At 42.9% G+C, this 22,016-nt stretch overlaps 1 protein-coding gene across 4 annotated transcripts in view; it reads left to right on the top strand.

Moving 5' to 3' along the window:
* Nucleotides 1-22,016, top strand: part of wdr27 (WD repeat domain 27) — a 101,923-nt gene that overhangs the window by 43,802 nt on the left and 36,105 nt on the right. For 3 of the 4 annotated variants that reach the window (XM_079512442.1, XM_079512444.1, XM_079512443.1), the window contains 2 exons: nucleotides 3,804-3,901; nucleotides 19,095-19,197. In XM_079512442.1, coding sequence (XP_079368568.1) covers nucleotides 3,804-3,901; nucleotides 19,095-19,197 — 201 coding nt within the window. The remainder of the gene's footprint in view (nucleotides 1-3,803; nucleotides 3,902-19,094; nucleotides 19,198-22,016) is intronic. The other variant, XM_079512445.1, reaches the window with a different exon arrangement.

Genomic DNA, 22,016 nt, shown 5'->3' with positions numbered 1-22,016 from the left:
CACTGCACCGCTTTACGAGCTTGTAGACGGCCTATTTTCAGCAGGCAACACTACAGTATGTACGACAGAGTATGCATTATGGTGGCAGCATTGGAATGAAGGTTTGAATTCCGTATGGCTAGAAGCTAGTTTCCAGTGATTAAACCTTTTCGGTATCACTCCACTTTACTGGAAGCAAGAATCTCTTGCCCAAGTAGTAAATTATAGTAGTGATATGAATTAAAATGTAATTAATTTTGGACAGCAGCAATGGGGGCGCCCACCCATACTGTATGAGTGGTTAGTGAGGCTGCATGCATGGGGAGCCAGCCCAGAGCCCTTTGGTTGTTCCAGGTACGATGCCAGGCCAAGGCCAGCAATGTGTTGTGTGTCCCTGAGCAAGACCTGGCTGCTCACTGGTTATAGGAAGGGTAAATGCAGAGGAAAAACGTCACGTGTGTGCAAATATACAGTGACAAAAAAACACCCCAAGGAGTGGGGCAGTGGGGACCAATTATATTTGTGATGTAATCCTATTTGCGCGTACGTACGCCTCTTGGAGATTAACCACGTATCGTATACCCTAATAGGCTACTTAGTTGAACAGAGTTCCCCAGTGAATGGGTCCTCCTTTTTCCCCTCAATTATATCTTTGACAAAATTGCAGATCACAAATTGTGACATGCTGTGAGCTTGTCGATCAGCTCTTTTCGCCAACGTTTTGCAGGAGAATCGGGACGCTAGCTTTCGCGTGGTTCAAATAAAAAGGTTGCCCTTCATAACATGAAGGATAAGCTTGGGTTGGCATCGCGTTCTTCTCTGTGACACCCATATTCCAGCTTCCCTTTGGAGTGTCTGATTTCTTTTTGGCAGATGCCAGGCGTTACGTTACATAAGGCATCTATGAGTGTTACATAAGAAGCATATATCTCTTATGGGGGGATAAAAGTGTCGGGTTGTGGCGTGCCGTGAACGAACAAGGAGACGTTCGGCGAAGGGGGGGGAAATAAATCCTTTATGTGAAGTTTTTTCCATGAGAGACGGACGGGTCGAGCCATCCTGAGTGTTATTCATCATGCTGAGTGTATGGATATAAATCCCTGGTGCTGCAGGATTAAGACTGACAAGGGAGATGGCAGGAGGAGATTCCAGATTGGACGATGGCCATTTGCGTAATTGCATTCCATGATGTGCTTTGGGTTTCTGTGGATCTACTCCCACTGTATGTACCGTTGGACTAATGTGGACACAGATAGTTGGTGTCTTAACAACTAGGGAGTGCAGTGAATTCACAAGCTGACATAATGAGCGATGTTATACATTAAGGATTGTTTCTACATCGCACCATATGGAAATACTGCATGTGTGCCGTAAACACATACTTGTCCAATAAATTATACAAGACTGATGCATATTATTCCAATTTTCCTTTATAGCTGTCAAATTAATTCAGCATGTTGCGTTTTATTCGGTGAAAAGCAATTTCTGACTTCTTCCCATGTCATAGGAATTCAAGCCAGTTTTGCATTGCTAACAATAAGGAGGATTATCTTTTCCACACATTTCCAGCCCTTATTTCTTCTCTATATATCCCACAAATGCTTCTCTAATTTCAATCCCACTGACCCTAAGAAGCCCCAGGAGTGCCTTTTCCCCCCTTGGAGTTAAATGAACACTCTGCGTTTTCACAGTGCTGGGTAGAGTGCTCACGTGTTGACGTGCACAGAGGGGTCCGTCAGTACGTCACCCAGGGGGCAGCCTGGATTAACTAGACACACTACAACCATGGCATGGATTAAATGCCTTAACCTGCCGTTGTGTGCGTTCAGCTGGTCGGCCGTTGTGCGTTCAGCTGGCCCGCCACTGTGCGCTCAGCTGGGACGCCGTCTCTCCCCCATGCAACCCAACTACGCGCCCACCCCCTCTCCTCGCGCCCAAGGTTGCCTGCTCGCTCGCTGTCACGCCAGCTATTGTGTGTGCACTGCACCGCTGACTGCCTGCGGTGTGTTGACTCAGCTTGACCGTTGCGTCAACGTGTGGCCCTTCGCCTGGATGCCTCAGGGGGGTTTAATGCCTGAGGATCATAAGGGATTGCCCCTGCCTGGAGACGGCACACATAACATCACCCCCCCCTCCCATCCCTGTCCCCATGCTCACCAAACATCAGCAGGAGCTACAGTGTGAAGTAGCTTTTCCCACTTCAACTTTCCGTCGTCTCGGCGCTGCCTAGATCACCTGGAAATTGTCAGAGTGGAGCACTTCTCGGAAAATGGAACTGGAAATGCTCTCTCAGACTTCACTTTCCCACACTCCGACTGGAAATCCAAACAATGCGCAGGCACGCACGTGCATGTGCGCATGCAAACACATGTCGCTCGCACGCACGCACGCGCGCACACACACACGCATATGCACGCACGCATACTCCGACATCATGCAATCTAATAATTTCGTGTGAACGTCAAGGGACGGCGCATGCTGTATAGTCACAGACTGCTACAGTATGTTGCTTTGTTTTATTGAGTCATTTTGAATTCAGTCTAATTATAGTCTGAATCCCAGAATGCTGGACAGGAGATGGAAAAGAATGACAAATGTAGTGACAGATGAGTTTCCATTCCAGCAGGGAAATGGAGCAGGTTTTCTTCTAGATGCACTGAAGCCTACTGTTGACTTTCTCTGTGGCTCTCGACCTATCCTATTATTGTACCTGTCCTGAAGCAATGATATGTTGTCTGTTGGCAAATGAAAGCTACACAGCCAAATCCTCAGTGTTCATTTAGCCATTTGTAATACAGAGCGTACAAATCTAACTAAATAAACACTTTGGGAGAACGGGGTAAGTCAAGCCACTGGGTAAAAATCTGTCATGTAAAAACAAGGTAGTTTACAGTTTACTGTACATTGCATTGCCAGTACATGGCTTATTAAAAACATGTACACTGTGCAAAAAGCATGGAATACGGATGTGTATATTACAGGAAACTCCCGTTAAACTGTCCAACAAACTCCAGTAAACTCCCGAATTGTACCATCACACCTGTATATTACCGTGTATTAAGGGTGCCAGGGGGTGGACACCAGTTTTGGTCCGGGGTGCCACTTTTCCCATTATAAATAAAAGAAAGAAAATGTAATTCTATTGTGCATGTAATGTGCATGTCATAACCTGATCACCAGATTAGAGGAATTTTCAAAAACATGGATTCAAAAATAATAATAAAAGAAAAAAAAATAATAAAAGAAAAAAAACGTCCCTGGCAATCAGTACATAGTGAAAACGGGCTCGTCTTAACGTCCCTGGCACTTAAACTGTTAACTGTATATGCTGCTAAACTTGAGGTTTACGGGCAAAATGCAGTGCCCATAATTGCCCGTCAACTCCTCTTTTCACGCAGTGGTTGTTTATGAAGAGAGAAAAGCTGTTTTTTTTTTTTTTTTTCATTCATTTTGACTTACTGTATTCTATGAAGGTTATAGCTTTGGAACATAGAGAAATGTCATATTTTTTAGTAGATCAACTCACCCCACCCTCAGTGGCACTGTCAGCTATCGATCAATGATTTGTGAACTACATTTTCTAGGCAAAATGTTTTTTTTGTTTCCAGGGGTGTATGAGAACATGATGTGTGCATTGCTCCATCATTATTGTATTGAACGTTGTATTGTTCTTCCAAAAATGTAAGGCTCATCTTAACCCATTTCCCAATGGGTGCATTTGGTTACATATTGTGTACACGTTCAGAGTTAAACGGATCATTTACAAGTATATGTGCTGATGTAGTGGAGGCTTTTTTTTGTGTGTGTGATTGCTGCATCCACAGGGTTCCATGTTCAGCACGCAGGCTCCAGATTCCTACAACCTCTTCCTCACCAGTGCAGTCACCGACGGTGTCAAACTTTGGGACCTCCGTACGCTCAGGTTTGTACTTTAAGTTCCTGTCCACATGTCCCCTGATGTGGTTTAAATCCTACAAAAAATAAATCTTTTAAATATACCTTCCTACGTATGTCGAGGAAGGAGGAGTTTTGCACACGTCACATAGGGTCACATAGGGTTTCCATAGAGATAAATTGTATAAATGGACAGAACACACTGTGTGGAAACGAGGTCTAAATGCATTAACCAAACGGAAAACAAAACTATCCATCAAAACCGGGAAAGCATCCGTGTCATTTTTTTATGTTGGCATTGGCTATAGAGGGTATGCGTGTGACATCATCATCAAACCCGGAAGTTATGCAGGAATGCCTAATGAGTGGCAAAAAACTACTTTCTGGCCTTGACAGCCTATACACCAAACAGAAAAGTCATATCTGATTGCATTAAACAACATTAAACAATGTTAAACGCACTTTTCCTGTTGCTTTGCCACTCGATGTGCCATTCACTTTAAGCATGCGCATACTCTCTATTAAAACAAGTAGATCACAGGCAGTGCGTCATGTCGTGCAGTGCTGCGAGCTTGCATCTGCTATTTTGTAAACATTGTAGAGAAGTCTTGAAAGTGTGATAACTACTTATTTAGAAGGCCTTTGTAGAATCGGCCTCGGGTTAATATATCCCATAACTCATCCCGCCCTACCCATTTGAACGGTAAAACGAGGAAACAAAACACCTACTGTACCAAGATTGCCTCCCTGCACTGCTGCTGCAATCCATAACGTCCATGTTTGATTGATTGATTGATTGAAATATTTATTAACAGTTTGCAGAATTACAGTACATTTCAAGCACAAACTCAATACAAAGACTGTTAACTGTGAGTGGACGACCCAATTAAAGGACCACTTCACCACTTTTCAACATATCTTCGTATAATTGGTCCTCACTAATGTTCATGATAAAACACCCCCATTTTGTTCCTACTCAGTCTGTGTCTCATAGGAGGGCTTTGGGCAGTTCGGACACCCGTCCACCAGTGACATCATCATTAGGCAGATTTTTTTTAAACAAGATTAGTTTTAAAATATATTTAGATTTGTATTATCGTGAGAACGATGGCTTCAACTTTTGCATTGCAACTTTTCAAAAAAAGAAAGCCTGCCGTTTCTATTAGCTTGGATTCACCATCGATGATGTCACTGGTGGACGGGTTTCTGAACTGCCCACAGCCTTCCTATGAGACACAGACTGAGTAGAAAAAAATTGTGTTATTTTATCATGAACATTAGTTAGGACCAATTATAGGAAGAGAAGTTGAAAAGTGGTGAAGTGGTCATTTAAGCATTACACTTGTTTACAAGATGGTCCACCGTGTTCAATTCATCAAAACATTTAGAGACGTACAAATAGACACTTCTATATAGTCAAAGAACAGAACAGGAATTCATCATAAAGGAGGTAAAAAGGGAAAATAATATACAGTGAGGGGGAAAAGGTGGGGGGGGGGGGGGGGGGGGGGGGATTCAGATTTTACGGGGGCCAGTTTCGAATTGCAGCCGTCCGTAGGTGCCCTTTGAGAGCGGTTTTGAAGGAGTCCAGGGATTTGCATGTCTTAATGACTGTTGGTAGGGCGTTTTGGTGGCATAGGAGCGAAAATAATTTAGTCCCTTGTTTGTGCCGAATCTGGGTTGTACATGGTTTGTTGCACTCCCTCTGGTGTTGTGGGTGTGGACTTCGTTAACATTAAGGAAGTATCTAGACAGGTACATGGGTATCTTGGTGGTGTATCAAATCTTGTGGACCAGACCCATTGCAATATGCTGTACTCTGTCGTCGACCCTAAGCCATTCCAGCCTGTCAAAGTGGGCAGGGGTTCGGGGGGTGAGGCCAAGTAGGAGCCTGACCAGTTTGTTTTGGGAAGTCTGGAGCCTAGTTTTAAGGGCCTTTGAGGTGCTGTGGTACCAGGAGATGCATGCATAGTCAAAGAAACCTTGTACGAGGGCTCCTGTTAAAGTCTTCAAGTTGTTTTTGTTGACCAGTGAGGAGATCCTGTAAAGGAATCTTGTTCTTTGGTTTGAATCCATTGTTTGAAAAGAAAGAACAATGGGTACATTTCATACGAAAAAAAGTCAATACAAAAACTGCTACTTTGGGGATGAAACCATGAAAAGCACTATGAGACAGGGTCCTCCATTTTCAATTCATCAGAACAATTAAAGACGTACAAATATACATTTCTATGAAAAACAGGAAATCATCATGTAAAGAAAGTAAAACAAGAAATGATCACATAGTGATATTTGTCAGGTGAAAGAAGCGCTGTCTCCGTTGTGTTCTCCCCCCTCCCATATTAGTATGATTATTGCGTGTATGTTTGTAACACAACCTCGCACTGATTTAACAGTAACACATTCGGACCCCCACACCGACCTCCGCGGGGTCTGCGGGTCCAACGGAAGTCACCGATTTGGACACAATTATGTTCTTTGTACCTGCCAACCAAGAGGCAGTCCTCACTTGGCCATGCAGAGCCCAGGGGACATTGCGCTCATGAGTGTCGGGCAGTACTGCATGTCAGCCAGTAAGGCTTTCTACCCGACACCAGGGTCTAAAGTCCCAATAGAATCTTTTTTATTTTTCCAACGTTTCGGCAACAAGTTGCCTTCTTCATGGACCCTGAAGAAGGCAACTTGTTGCCGAAAGGCTGGGAAAATAAAAATGTTTATGGCATCGTGACTACGAGCTGTGCGGCCTCTTTCCTCTCTGTCAAAGTTATATTGTATTAACATACACTACCTACCGTACAGATTGGTTAAAATAGCGTTTGTGACAGACTCAATTGTTGTACAGAGGCCGGTTTCAAGTTAAAGGTTTTCTTTATTTCCATGTGGCCACCAAACTGCTTGCCATGCCTTGGTGTATAACGTGGTCGAGAGCCAGGAAATAAACAAGATAAAATGCAGATGCAGATATACCCCACCTGCCATGACAGAGGCCGTCTCTTCCAGAATGTTTGTGGGGATGACTGATTTATCCTGTTGTGCATCGATGCACAACAGGTGTGTAGTCACACCTCCTAGCTCTGAGTCCAATTAGTTTGACTCGGGCCAGATGTGACTGCTTAAATCAGCCATCACCCCATCCCACAGATTTATTATTGTCTTGCTTAGAAATACACAAAAACACATTTTTAGCCCTACATATAGTTTAAAGATGATAAGTTACATAGATAGGCTATTTTTGCTACTTTGTTCACACACTGTAATATCCATCCATCCATCCATCTTCAACCGCTTATCCGTAGTCAGGTCACGGGGGCAACAGCTCCACCAGAGTGCTCCAGACGGGATTCCGAGACGTTCCGGGGTCTCCTCCCAGTGGGACGTGACGAGGTGACGAGGACCTCCCTAGGGAGGCGCCCGAGAGGCATCCTAACCAGATGCCCGAACCACCTCAGCTGACTCCTTTCCAGGCGAAGGAGCAGCGGTTCTACTCCGAGTCTCTCTCGTGTGACTGAACTTCTCACCCTATCTGACAAAATAATTTACATAAAATGTTAAACAATCGGAGATAAGAGGTTTCTGCCCAACAGCAACGATATACAGTAGGGCTAAGAATGAATTACAAATCCTGCAAGTTCTCAGTTATAGACATTGCACACAGGACTATACAATAGTCAATATGAGTGAGACCTTGTATTAATCAGCATTTCTAATACTAAAATTCCAGGGCTGATAAGTACAACTCTTTTCTTTGTGAACATGAACTGGGAATGGCATTCCTTTCTTTGGATTTTTATCAGCTGGATGCCATATAAGGATGACGATTCAAGTAGGCCCTGATGGATTTATTTAAACCTTTGGTTTGGCCCAGCACAAGGCGTTACTTAAGTCTTTCATTCCTTTATGTCTGAGACTGCCTCCATGTTCATCTACTCGTCTCAGACACCGTCAAAACCCCTTCTTCCACTCTGATAAATATTTGTGCCTGGTTTCCAGGTCAACTTCTGGTTCAGAAGCCTGTCATCGTTCAGCCCAGTGCAGACGTAACTCCTCCGAGGTGAAAACATATGGATGTTTGAAAGAAATATCTCCCCAGTTGCACAGTTCCCCGTTCACGTCATCTTTGCTTTGTTTTTGTTACTCCACACGCTGACCAAAGAATGACAACTTTTGTCCCACAAAACTCTAGTGTCACTTTTTATATATATGTGAGACATAACGCTGATGGGAGCAGCTTAGGTCAAGGTTCTGTTTTCTTTAGACACTCCCTGTTAGAACCTGACTGATGCCAGATTTTTGGGTCTGATGCCAATCCCAATTTGAACACTAGTGGTCTGCTATTTATTAGATTTTTTTTTGTTGCATTGCAGATATATCGGCCAAACCAATATATCGGCCGGGCTCTACTCCCTATAGTGTCAACGATCTGTCCAAAAGTCTCAGAGACATGTCTGCTATTAATTTTGTCCAAATAAAGCGAACCCTAGGTGCACAGGTGACAGATGTCCATGATATTGGTCCCGTATCAGTTATTTTGTCTTCATACTGTAGATGCTCACGAAATATCAGACCAACTTCAGATAGTTTCCATTTGTTCAGGGCCACAGGCATACAGTTGGGTGCCACCGATATTGTCCCTTATTATTTGACCCATTTAGGCCTGACCTCAAAATTTTAAAAAATCCTTCTAAATCCTCCAGTTTTCTGAAATAAATATTTTCACGATTTTTCAAAAATAGCAGACCTACAAGCTCGTAGCGCGCCACTCGGTGGCGCGCTATGAGCTTGTAGATCTGCTATTTTTCAATAGCTAAATTATAACATAATGTTTAAAACACCAAAAGGGGTTCCCGCCCAAAATGGGTTAACTGTCCTTTTGCGCAGATCACGCAAACCTCAGCAAAAAGAAAAGGACAATATCGATGGCCTCCAACTGTATGTCTCAGCAACCCGTATCTCAAATGACTATGGAGGGGGGGGGGGGAGTGTTTATTCCGCTCTGAGAAAACGGATAATGAAATTATCTCAACACGGTCAAATAGATTAATTAAATCTGCCTTTGGAGAGAGACACGGCCAATTAAGTTTGTACACAAAGAGCTCTCATATCCATCTCTAATGTGTACTTTTACATTACAAGCCAATGCGAATGCCTGGTGTGGGCCCATGGCCCTGTGCTTTCCTCGTTCAAAGCAATGGCTGATATTCTCACTCTATTGTAAATTAACATTCGACATTTGAGTTCATCCTCCCTATTTTAATCACTTAAACCCTGGAGGTACCACTTAGTTGCAGGGGTCTGCAACTAAGTTGCAGACCCCTGCAAATCTCTTAACCGAAAATAGCTTTGTGAGCTTTTCTCTGCCAGTGTTCGCCCCACAATAGGGACGCTAGCGTTCAAGTGGTTATGAATTCATGGCTGTTGTAGTCCTATAGAGAGACAGACAGCTGTTGGGTTAGTGAAGCATATCTATTGGACACCAGTGTTGGGCAGTAACTAGTTACTAGAAATAACGAGTAGTGTAAGGTATTACACTACTAATATTATACCCATTTACTTTGTAAAAAAAATAGCACATATTACATATTTCTCAGGATTTGTTGGCTACCGTTTGAAAACATTTCATTTAAAAGGTCAAGAGAGATGGCTGCTTTATTTTATCACCTTTTAGGCTGATTTATGACTTATTCTTATTAAAAACAATTGGATTCAGTTCTAAAAAAATTGTTGTGTTGTACATCCCATTTTGTTGTGGGTGGGGGGGGGGGGTAAAAGTAATATATATATATAATATGTAATATATTACTCTTGATTCCATGTAATGTAAGTGATATAGGCTAATATTACTTTTTTAAGGACTAATACAGTATGTAATAAGTAACATATTACTCTCTTGAGTAATATTGCCCAACACTGTTGGACACAATGGGTCAGATCCAGTTCCAACCGGGTCCCCAGCTAAATCATTGATACTTGGACAAATGGACCCTTACAGGTCTGAAACTCTGAGAGTGCACACATGGATTTTGTACACTCAAGTTATGGCCTATGGGGGTTCCGTAGCGTAATAATGCATACCAAAAATTAGGGTCCGTGAAATGAAGAACGTTTATGAACCACTGATTTGTGAACAGTTGTAGGGTATCTACAGTAAAGGTCTACTGTTGTTGTATCTCGTTATTGTCATCTCTGATCCAGTTGGCACAATCAGGCTAGAAAGGAGTGCTAGGCTACACTGGTAATGTAGGGCTTTAAAACCCATTTTGGGTGGGAACCCCTTTTGGTGTTAGCATTATGTTATGCTTTAGCTATTGAAAAATAGCAGATCTACAAGCTCATAGAGCGCCACCGAGTGGCGCGCTACGAGCTTGTAGGTCTGCTATCTTTGAAAAATCGAAGAACGACTGACATAGAAACATAGCCTTTTCAGGATTTAGAAGACATTTATAGAATCGTTCCCAGGTCAAAATGGGTTAACAAAGTTAATTCTTAACAGTGGGGTTATTATTTTTATCCTAACTATGCACCTAGTTTCTGGGTTTACTTATTTATTATTATATACTACACATATAGCCATGAAGTAATCCTTTCCGTGTACATTTTTGCTATTACAGTTTATCGTTTACAAAACAAAAGCAAATGTCCAGAGAACTTGGGCTTGATGGCATGTGGACCGCCGCGCCACGGGAGGACTAGTACGCGCCGTTGCTTCTTGCTTGAGCTATCACACAAACATCCAGGAAATATGAGGGTATTTAAAAATAATTTTGTTTATCGGCCCGTTGGTAAGCCTTTGTAATCTCGTTGTTCTAATGAGGAGCAGGCCGAACCTGGAGAGAAGTGAGAGTATACCTTTCCCGCAGTCCAACTTCTAAGTGTCTAGAAATGTGCCTGGCAGGCAAGAGAGGAACATAAAATCACGCAGGAGGCTGTAAGCTGTGGTGCAAGAAGTACTGCGATTTTTTTTTTTTTTTAGTAGTAGAAGTAGCAATACCACAATGTAGAAATATTCTGTTGCGACGTAGGCCTACTGTAAAAGGCCTATACGTTCACAATTTAACTCGCAGTAAAAGTGCTAAAGTATTGCCATCAAAAAGTACAAAAGTGAAAGTACTCAATGTTTTCAATTTTCCACTTTTATCCCAACATTTCTAAAATAGCAGATTTCAATTTTCTGAAATAGCAGATCTGCAAGCTCATTGTGAGCTTGTAGATCTGTTATTTTAGAATAGACAAAGTAACTATAGTCACTTAGGTTTTCAATTAATTGTATTTGAGTTAAATAGTCAAATATTTAGTACAGGGACATTGGCAAGTTAAGTAAAACTGTAAAAGTACCTCAATATTTGTACTTGCGTAAATGTACGTACTAAGTAAACACCCACTCTGCATTCTCTCTCAAGATGAGGCCCATTTAAATGCCACTCATATTTAATTTGACCTTTTCATTACGGTTGGGTCCTTACAGCTTTTTTCCCCTCGCAAGACAAAAAGGAAATTAACGATTGTTATTTAGTCTGGGGAACATCATTAAAGGAGTTAATTCATTATACTATATTGTGCCGGTCGATAAACAGTGCTGATAAATGGCTGTCTAGTAAAAAAACAAAAACAACTATGGTTTGTGTTGAATTCAGTTTGTTTGGTTATCCTCACTGTTAATGAAGCAAAGCTTTATTAGAATTACACAATTGGACAGGCATTTCAGTTTATAACCACTTTCACAAATACACATGCATGCTATATTGTCGCTGTCAGGCAGAAACCACAAGGTTTATCTATCTAAGGAAACTATGTGTGTATACACTATAGAGTGCTATGTCTACGTAAAGTACTATTTAAGTTACATAAATTGAGCCTATGCATAAGCCTGTAGGAAGTCGAGGCTAGGGCAAGTACTACGGCAAGTGCTATGGGCTAAGATGGAGTCTGAAGAGGTGCGTTTTCAGACTACGGCGGAAGATTGGGAGTGAATCTGCAATGGGAAGTGTATTCCATAGTTTTGAAGCCAGAAGGGAGGCAGGGATAACTATCCCTGCTCTCTGATGTATCCCTGCTCTTCTGTTTGTGTGTGTGTGTGTGTGTGTGTGTGTGTGTGTGTGTGTGTGTGTGTGTGTGTGTGTGTGTGTGTGTGTGTGTGTGTGTGTGTGTGTGTGTGTGTGTGTGTGTGTGTGTGTGTGTGTGTGTGTGTGTGTGTGTGTGTGTGTGTGTGTGTGTGTGTGTGTGTGTGTGTGTGTGTGTGTGTGTGTGGTACAGTAGTGTTAAGCTTACTTTTCTGTCATTTAAGGTGTTGATTTAGACAGATAGTTAATATCGTCTCTGTTGGGTGTCCAAAACTTCTAATTCAAAAATAGCAAAAGTAGCAGATCTAAGACTCAAAACATGCCTCTTCACACCACATTTCTAGATCTACTACTTTTGATACTTTTGTGTGACGCTGTAGCAAGATCGAGTAGGGCAAGAAAAACACATTTTCGATATGGAGATAAGAGGTTTCTGCCCGACAACAACCATTTAATGAGCACCATTATCCCTGCTGATTATCTTGATGACTCTCAAGACTCTGGTGGGTTCAGAAGGTTTTATAGGTTCCAATTTCCAACCAAGAGGATTGGACCTTCCTATGCAGTGGTCTAAAAATGGTTCACTGTCAGCTGTCAACCTTTCCTTTAAAAATTATTTTAGGGGGTCCCCAAATTATTTAAAAAAAAAAAAAGATTTATTTTTAAATTTTTATTTTCACGATTTTTCAAAAATAGCAGACCTACAAGCTCGTAGCGCGCCACTCGGTGGCGCGCTATGAGCTTGTAGATCTGCTATTTTTCAATAGCTAAATTATAACAATGCTTAAAACACCAAAAGGGGTTCCCGCCCAAAATGGTTTAAGGTTATTGTCAATTTATATTGGGGGTCGGGAGGGGGCGGGGCGGGGCGGGGGTCCCGAGACATTGCCAAAGCATTTCCGGGGGTCCCCGGCCAAAAACGTTGAGAACCCCTGGACTAGAGCATTCATTTAATAAAGACAAAATAAAGAGTTGAAATATGTTGCGTATGCGTTGGCGTGGAGTGTTGACTGTGCTTAAACTATGCATAATCATTATGAGAGTTGAAAATGTCCCCCTCTGTGGCAGCAAAGATTTGACCTATATTTGCGAATAGGTGCCTACAAGACATCAATGCCTTTTATATGTATTTAATGTGTGTAGAGCAGTGAGAAGCGGCGATCAGTATAGCATTGCTCAAATTCACGGTCAATGTGAGAGAGATTTCCATCCCCCCACGCAATGCAACTCACTCGGTGCGTACATTAAGTTCCAGTTATACGGTCACCCGCCATTGAATATGACCTAGTTTCGGGTCCGTCTTAAAATGAGATTAGCAGGCTGAAAGCCCAAAGACATGCTCTCACCCAGGACCTGTGAGATCCCCCGGACACAACAGCGGCGGGGCCCAGCTGTCCCGTTTTGGAAGAGCGTTGTGTGTAGCTGTGGCTGGCCTGCGCTGGCAGCATGGTAAAGCCATTACACGCTGCTGTGGCCAGTATGAATGAGCATAGCAGTCACAGTAGGGGGGCCTTGCTCGCTCCTCACCTACAAGGGTCTTTTTTTTTCTTCTTTTTTTTCCCTGTGTTTTTGCTTGAGTCATGCTCAGCTTCCTGTTCCCCTGCGGCGGCGGCAACGGCTACTCGGACAGTGGTTTGAAACAACGTTTTAACCCATTTTGAGCGGGAACCCCTTTTGGTGATAGCATTATGTTATGCTTTAGCTATTGAAAAATAGCAGATCTACAAGCTCGTAGCATTGTAGGTCTGCTATTTTTTGAAAAATCGAAGAACGACTGACATAGAAACATATCTTTTTCAGAAAACTGTTAGGATTTAGAAGGCATTTGTAGAATCGTTCCCAGGTCAAAATGGGTTAAATACTCCGCTACAGTGGTGGAAAGTAACTAAGTACATTTACATGACTACTGTACCTTAGTAGAAATTTGGAGCTATTCTTTGTTTTTATTTAATTTTTTTACACCTTACTGGAGTTTTTCTAATCTTTAGTACTTTTAATTCTACCCCACTACATCTCCAGGCCTGGATTGGCCACAGGACGTACCAGGCATAATGCCCGGTGGGCCGACCCTCTTCGTAGGCCAGCCTGGGCCAAATGTTAAATTAGTTGTCTGTTGGTTCTGTATCATTTAGGCTGTAGGCCTACTGTAAATGTGGTGGTGCTAAGTAGGGGTGTGCTGAAATATCGATATGGCGATATATATCGATACGTCCTCCCGCGATAAATAATCAATATTGATTATAACCCTTTTTTTTTTTTTTTTTTTTGAAATTTGAAATGTTGTTCATAATGAAGTGATGAACAACATGTTTAGAAAAGGAGGACATGACAGCTAAAATAAAGCAAATCCCACTCAGATTCCACAGTAACCAGAAGTACTGAATTACTGGATGGTGATGTGTCCAAAGTCTCCAAACAGCTTTGTGGGAATACAAAATGCTGCATTTTTTCAGTTCCAAGTATTTTGTAGTTGCAGATATCGTGATATATCGTTGATGACATTTCATACAATATATCGATATATCGCAAATATCGCAATATATCGTGATATTATCGTTATCGAGGGCCTAATATCGCGATATATATCGTATCGTGAGGAACCCATATCGTCCCACCCCTAGTGCTAAGGGCTTGTAATTCAAGTATTTGTATGGGCCTCGACCCGAAAAGTCGTATCTGCGCGCTGGTTGTGGTGGGCCAGTCTGGGCCAAATTCGGGGCAAATTTTTGTCTCAGTCCAGCCCTGTACTAACCTGACTCCGCCAGATGGGGCAGCAGAGAGTACACTGGGAGGGGGGAACCCAGTGTACTCTCTGCTGCCCCATCTGGCGGAGTCAGGTTAGCCCTGTACAACTCTGAAGCAAATACTTTTACTCCACTACAATTATTTGACAACTTTAGTTGCTATAGTTACTTTATGTTTTGTAATAATCACACTTCAGCTCTGTACACATTTCGCCTATCTGAAAATAGCCGATCTACAAGCATTGTGGGTTTGTAAATCTGCTATTTTCAAAAGATTTTTTTAAACATTTTATACCTTTGAAATGGGACATTCTGCACAATGACTACTTTTTACTTTTGTACTTAAGTATATTTTGATGCCAATACTTTTGTACTTTTACTCAAGTACATTTTTAATTCCTGACTTTTACTTGCATGTGACAGAGTATTTCTACATTGCCGTATTGATTATTTTGAAAAAAGTAAAGTAAAAAAATGTGTACCGGTACTTTTCCCACCACTGCTCCGCTCCAAGTAAAGGTCCTGTATTTTGGATACGTGGATCAGTTTCAGGGGGTCACGCAAAATAAATCTATGATTTACATTCCCCAACAGTCCCGTTGAAGTTGTTGAATGCACTGCAGTCTCGGTATGAAACTTTAAATGCAAGCACCCCTCGTCATTCTGTAACAACAAAATATCGTTGCAACTTAGTTTGAGCCGTGCAGGTGCAGTGTGTGTGTCATTAAACTGTGCTGGAACAAATGTCTTGAATGTTACGTCTGAACATGAACACGCCTACACAAAATCCATTCATCATGTTAAACAAGAAACATATGAAAGTGATGAATAGCCTATTAATTGGACCACCAGTTTCCTTTCCAAGTTCAATGAATGGGCTTTTTGGACACCAGAGAAAACCACCGCTAACAAACTAATGCCCGGTGCTTTGTAGAACGGTTACACACTTCCATTCCGAAGCACTGCCATTCGGAGGCACTGCCATTCCGACTCGCTCAATACTATTGTCTCTAACCCTAACCTTAACCGCACGCCGTAGGCCCGTAGCCACGTAGGGTGCGTTCGGAAATGCGCCCTGAACGCACTGGTGTCGTTCGTTTATTCAGTGCTCTTGGTGCGTCGTTGTTCGAAAATCCAGTGCGCTGCGCACCGGGTGTGCCAAGTGCCCGCACTGAGCGACCCTACCCTGAAGCCGGGGTTGTCCAGTGTGAATGAATGACCACAGCTGTGGTCGTTCATAAATAAGGCACACTGAACGCACTCTGTGACGTCACCGCCCACCACGCTCAACAAACTGACCACATTCCCGGTGCGCATTTCCGAACGCACCCGTAGTCTGAATGGCAGTGTAGAACCCGGTCCTGATACCATTCCATATGAAGGACTGGCACAACATGTTTGTTCTGTGATACATATTCTAGACTACTAACATGGGAAGTTTGGAAAATTCCTTTACACCCAAAATATGGGTGTAAACAGCTTTAGTGAATCAGGCACATTCTCGTTGTATCTCTCTCTTTTACGACACAGTCGTCACACACACTCACCCATTTGTTCGTTTACATTTATGAAGATCAACAGCACACACGCCCAGGTGCATGTGTGTAACACACACACACACTCACACACACACACACACACACACACACACACACACACACACACACATTTATGTCTGCATGAATCAGAAGTACGGGAATACTTTGTACAAAGGACATGAACACTGCCAGTGCAGTCAGACAATAGGAGAACAGCCAGTTACAAAGTGCATAGAAGGCAAAAACATTGTTACATACAGTATAGTTGACATACTTGTCAGACACAGCAGATATACATCATGGATAGATGAAACAACGCCTCCTCCAAATTGAGCGGCTATACATATAATGGCCTTTATGTGTGTAATATGTGGTTTTAGATATTTTAGATTTTAGCAGTGAGTCCAGTGTCTCTGATGTCATTGACACCATTTGTAGGCCACTGCCTCAGAGTTAGACCCTAGCCACTCCAGGGTCTAACTCTGAGTTGGACCCTACGTCGGCCCAGCAGCACATGTTTAGGTCTGGCCAGTCTGACCGCCCACTTCGAATGTGATCAACCGATAATCACCAGTAGGTTACCCATCAAGACCATCTAGATCAGGGGTTCTCAACGTTTTTGGACGGGGACCCCCGGAAAGGCTTTGGCAATGTCTCAGGACCCCCGCCCCGACCCCCAATATAAATTGACTGCTACAATAACCTTAATAGAGACAATACACCATAAATAAATACTGAAACCAGATATAATCATTAGGGAAGGTGTATGCATGTACTATGTGTACTATATGTAAACTCTTCATTTCCAGCTATTCAGTTGCAAAACAATAATATTAATAATACTTTGGGGACCCCCCAAAATAATTTGGCGACCCCCCCCGAGGGGTCGCGACCCATGGGTTGAGAACCCCTGATCTAGATGTAGTCTGGGAGCCTACTGGCTGCGATTAGGAAACATGGAAGTGACTGCGCTGCTCCGTGCTTGCGGTTAGGTTTAGGTCAGGGTATGAGGTGGGTTGTCGTTCACAGTATAGGCTCCCAGCATGTGCAGTACGTTGATAAGATCGCGTTTTGCACCGACAGTCTCTAGACCACCGCGAGCACGCGAGCAGCGCATGTCCGAGTGGTAGTCCGACCGTTGTTCCCGCATGTCGGACTAATGCTCCGTCGGAATTACGTTCGGATTGATGATCAGTTGATTTTTACTCGAAAACCGCTAGTCTGACCACACACCAAAGCCTAGGAAGCTAGGGTCCAAGCTAGGGTCCAAACCACACGCCAGGGGGACCTTGCGTCTTTTTAGGTCCAAGAAAATAGAAGAGCGGGCAAGCCTTCTCACATACTGGTCGTCACTGTTCAGCATATTCGATAGACTAGACCTGTATGTGCCCGTCGACCACCGGCCTACTTGAGAACAACCCTTTGTCATAGCACCCGTTTTAACTATCTGTCTGTGTCCCACATGGAGATCTCTGTATCTGTCTGTCTGCCTGTGTGAAGAGTGCAAACTACCTGTGAAAAGTGGAGTGGTTAAGTAATCAATTGGCAGGTGTGGGGTTGCCATGGCAATCAATTGCCTGAGGCAGAGGCTGGAAATTGCACAGGTGAGGGGATTTACAGTAGGCTGATTAGGCCCACTGACAGAGCCTGACCAGAGCCTTTTGTGGTGGTTCTGGAGAACCGTGGGTCCGACCGACTCGATACCGGGAACTGCCCTCCCTGCGGGGGTGTGGAACGCGTGTGTCGAATTTGAAGTCGGTGGGGCGAACTGTTCTCGACTTGCGTGCATTACAATCGTACACACAAAAAAAGTTGAAAGAGTTTGTGTTGCAATTTGTTTGAGGTTAAACCTTAGATTGCCTATACTATTATAGTAGGATGGGAGAGCCTCGTAGCATCACACACACCTGTGTTCCATGCCACCTCAGACATGACTAATAGGCCTCACCTGATTGGTTCAAGGTGTTCTTAGTTTTGGCTAAGAGGTTATTCTTTATTGTTACATCTTGTGCACAGGTACTATTTTTTTTAGGCTATCTTCAGACAACATATTACATCATCAGTAGGCATGTTTGGTCAAAGCGGGTTTCTGAACTGTCCACAGCCCACCAATGAGGCACAGAGTGAGCAGACATAACTTATGTTGTTTTATACAGTATACTGTATATACAGTAGAGGGTATGCGTGTGACATCATCATTATACATTACCATTAACCATTAACAGGTCCTCACTAATAATCATGATAAAATGGCACATTTTTTTCCTACTCAGTCTGGGGAATCCAATGGGGAATGGAAGCCATCGTTCTCACGCTAATACAAATCTAAACATTTTTGTAAAACAAATCTTGTTCAAAAACAAATCTGCCTAATGATGATGTCACTGGTGGACGGGCCCTGCCAACAGCCCTCCTATGAGACACAGACAGAGTAGAAAAATATTGCCATTTTTATCATGATTATTAGTGAGGACCTATTATATGAAGATAGGTTGAAAAGTGGTGAAGTGGTCCTTTAAGCAACGTTAAACGACGTTAAACTCACTGACTTTGCCACTCACTTTATGCATGTGCATACCTCTATAACAACATCTAAAATGACACAGATACTGTCCCCTGGATTGAAGGTGTTAAGTGGTTAACATATCCAGGCTTACCCTTCTTGGAACATATTAATAGTTCGACTTTTGCAGTCCGTCGCGGTGCAACATCTGCTTGCCTTGTTGTATCATTGAGTCATGCTTGCAGGGAAACAAACATCATCATCCAAATTGCACATGATGTCACCAAACAATTATCCTGTTTGTTCTGTGAAATCAGATTATGCTTGCTTTATTTATCCGCGAGCTTAATTAGTTTGTCACTTTGTGTCTCCGTATCAGGTGCGTGCGTCGTTACGAGAGCCACGTGAACCGCTGCTATCCATGCGGCTCGGCCATATCGCCATGTGGACGCTTCATCGCCTCAGGCTCCGAAGACAACTGTGTAAGTCACTGCTTAAAGGGAAACTTCACCCTTTTTTGCAAAAAAAATATATGTGAATGACATTTAGAAGATTTTGAACACTTCCCTGGGGGTCTTTATGTGTGTAATATGTGGTTTTAGATATTTTAGATTTTAGCAGTGAGCCCAGTGTCTCTGATGTCATCGACACTGGGCTCACTTCCTTCCTGGACTACAATTCCCATAATGCTTTGGTGCACTGATACATACACACGGCGTTGTCAGCAGGGGTGTCAATATAGCTGGGGGGTGGAGCTGGGGTAAAGTTCAGAGTTCTCCCAACCGGAATAAACAGTGGGTTGTTGGGTTTTCAAACGCAGATGCTTTAAATACTACTAATTTAAAAGTAGGCGTCATGGCTTGCCAGATTACAGATACAGATCCTTGTTGCCACTCAACAAGGAACGCTAATTTAGAAACTGAAACAAGCTAGAGTCCGATTGGAATGTTTTCCTTGACTGCTGGACATGATCCAACACAACACAATGGGCCACTTTTCTATAGATATGATCACTGAAACTTATCATAATATACATTTTAAAAAGCCATTAATTCATCAATGATGTTTATAGAACACGTTTTAGTGAATTCCAAGTAGGCTACAGACACCATTCGTTTCGACCGCACTTTGCCATACGATAATGGCTCCGTGCCAAGTTCCAACTGTCTCTAAACTACTTAGAATTCACTACAATGTGTTCTATAAACATTATTGATGACTTAACGTAATATCAAAAACCAACAGCCATTAAGTTGAATTGATTAATAGAGTGTCTCTACCAGGCGAGCTACCATTTACAGTCCTTACAGCTTACGCCTACACAAATGTTCAGATTACAAATATAAAGTGCTCACCCCAGGGCCATGGATGTTACAATTCGGCTAGGGCGGGTATAAGTACCGGCAGAGACGTGCTGGCCATTGGGAAATTCGGGACAACTCCCGAACGTCCAGTCCGGTGACCTAAAATGCGGTTGCACGCCCTTGATTCGTCGGTGTTTAGTTTCGCCGGCACGCGGCCTTCGGCCGCACGCCTAGAGGGCCTCCGCAACTCCACCTCCCGGGAATTATGGGCCCACCACGTCCCTGAGTACCGGCATCTTCCGTATTGTTCAATAAAAAGCAAAGTTTAATCAGTTTTTGGCCATGCACTTTCAACTATGCGCCCCTATCGGTCGGTGCATGCAGATACATTATAACTCTGATAAAATGGCCACCGATCGGATTAAAACGCTTTTTATTGAACAATGCGGAAGATACCGGTACTTCTACCCACCCGAGGAGGATTGTAACATCCGTGGCTCTGGGGGTGAGCACTTGATCTGAACATCTATGTAGACGTTAATGTTGTAAATGGGAAAAGTGCGTACAACAGGTTGAAGTTCCGCCATGACAGACCAGCGCCATGTGAACCATGGCTAAATCGTCTCGTATACTTAATAATAAGTCAACTTTCCGAGGGCGACTGAACGATTGCGTTCCAGATGTCCTTCTGATGGATTTTTCTTGGTTTGTCAATATTTCCATCATCCGACAAATCGCTCTGAAAGTGATCCAAAGGATCGTACGCCGTTATAACCCTATGGGGGAGACCATTTTCTTTAACCCAAGGCTAAAACCGGATGTGACGTTTGTGGGCGTTCCTGTCTACCTTCATGTCAGCCCTCCCCTGTCCACAAGGAGGATACACTGTCTTGCTGTAGTCCAGATTTGCTCTTTTGAGTACACTTTTCCCTCTAATTAATGGATAGTTTTTTCTGGAATTCTTTTGCAGGATTTTTTTTTTTTTTTTTGTATCTTTTGAAAAAAATAATAAACAAAATGTAGGAAACAAAAAATAAAGGTGTGTTTTACTTGCAACCCATACAAATTCTGGGTCTGTGACCCACATATGGCACAATGGGTGGCGAGTCTCGCGACCCGTTGTGCCATAGATGGCAGTCATATCAAAATGGGGTTCCGTGCCCAATATCAACTGGTTGAGAATGGCTGCATGGTGTAATGTACAGCAGGGGTTCTCTACGTTTTTGGCCGGGGACCCCCAGAAATGCTTTGGCAATGTCTCGGGACCCCCGCCCCGCCCCCTCCCGACCCCCAATATAAATTGACTGCTACAATAACCTTAATAATAGACAATACACCATAAATAAATACTGAAACCAGATATAATCATTAGGGAAGGTGTACGCATGTACTACGTGTACTATATGTAAACTCTTCATTTCCACTTTCCAGCCATTCAGTTGCAAAAAAAGAAAAAATGAAAATAATTTGGGGACCCCCCAAAATAATTTGGCGATAATTTCGCGACCCACGGGTTGAGAACCCCTGATGTACAGAGAAACACACATACTGTACCGGCCCAACAATGGCTCGTAGATCATGTCTATCACACACAATTGGAAACAAATTGCAAATCACTTCTTTATATTGTAGCAGAGCCTGTCTAGCACACGTATAGCGGTAACCTTTTCACGAGACAACTCTAAAGTCCTGGGGAAAAAGGAAAAAAAACACCCTCTACAGACACTGTATTTGCCTTTCATCTCTTTTATAGAATCGGTTTTATAGAAAATAAAATGCGAGACACGTTCTGTGCAAATAATTTACGAGCTGGTATCCATTTAAAAGTCAGACTGAGTTATGACATCTGCATCTTCAGCAACTTGAACCTCAGTGTTATAGGCAGTCTAGCATTATATTATAAATACAATGATATCAATGGTGCATCTTGCTGCATCTCTGGACCTGTATACTATACTATGATTTTGGTAATGCTTCACATTTCGTAAAGATGGAGT

This window comes from Electrona antarctica, assembly GCF_951216825.1.
Source record: "Electrona antarctica genome assembly, chromosome: 10".
NCBI lineage: Eukaryota > Metazoa > Chordata > Actinopteri > Myctophiformes > Myctophidae > Electrona > Electrona antarctica.
Note: the sequence above shows the minus strand (reverse complement) of the source record. Positions and strands in the feature narration are given on the sequence as shown.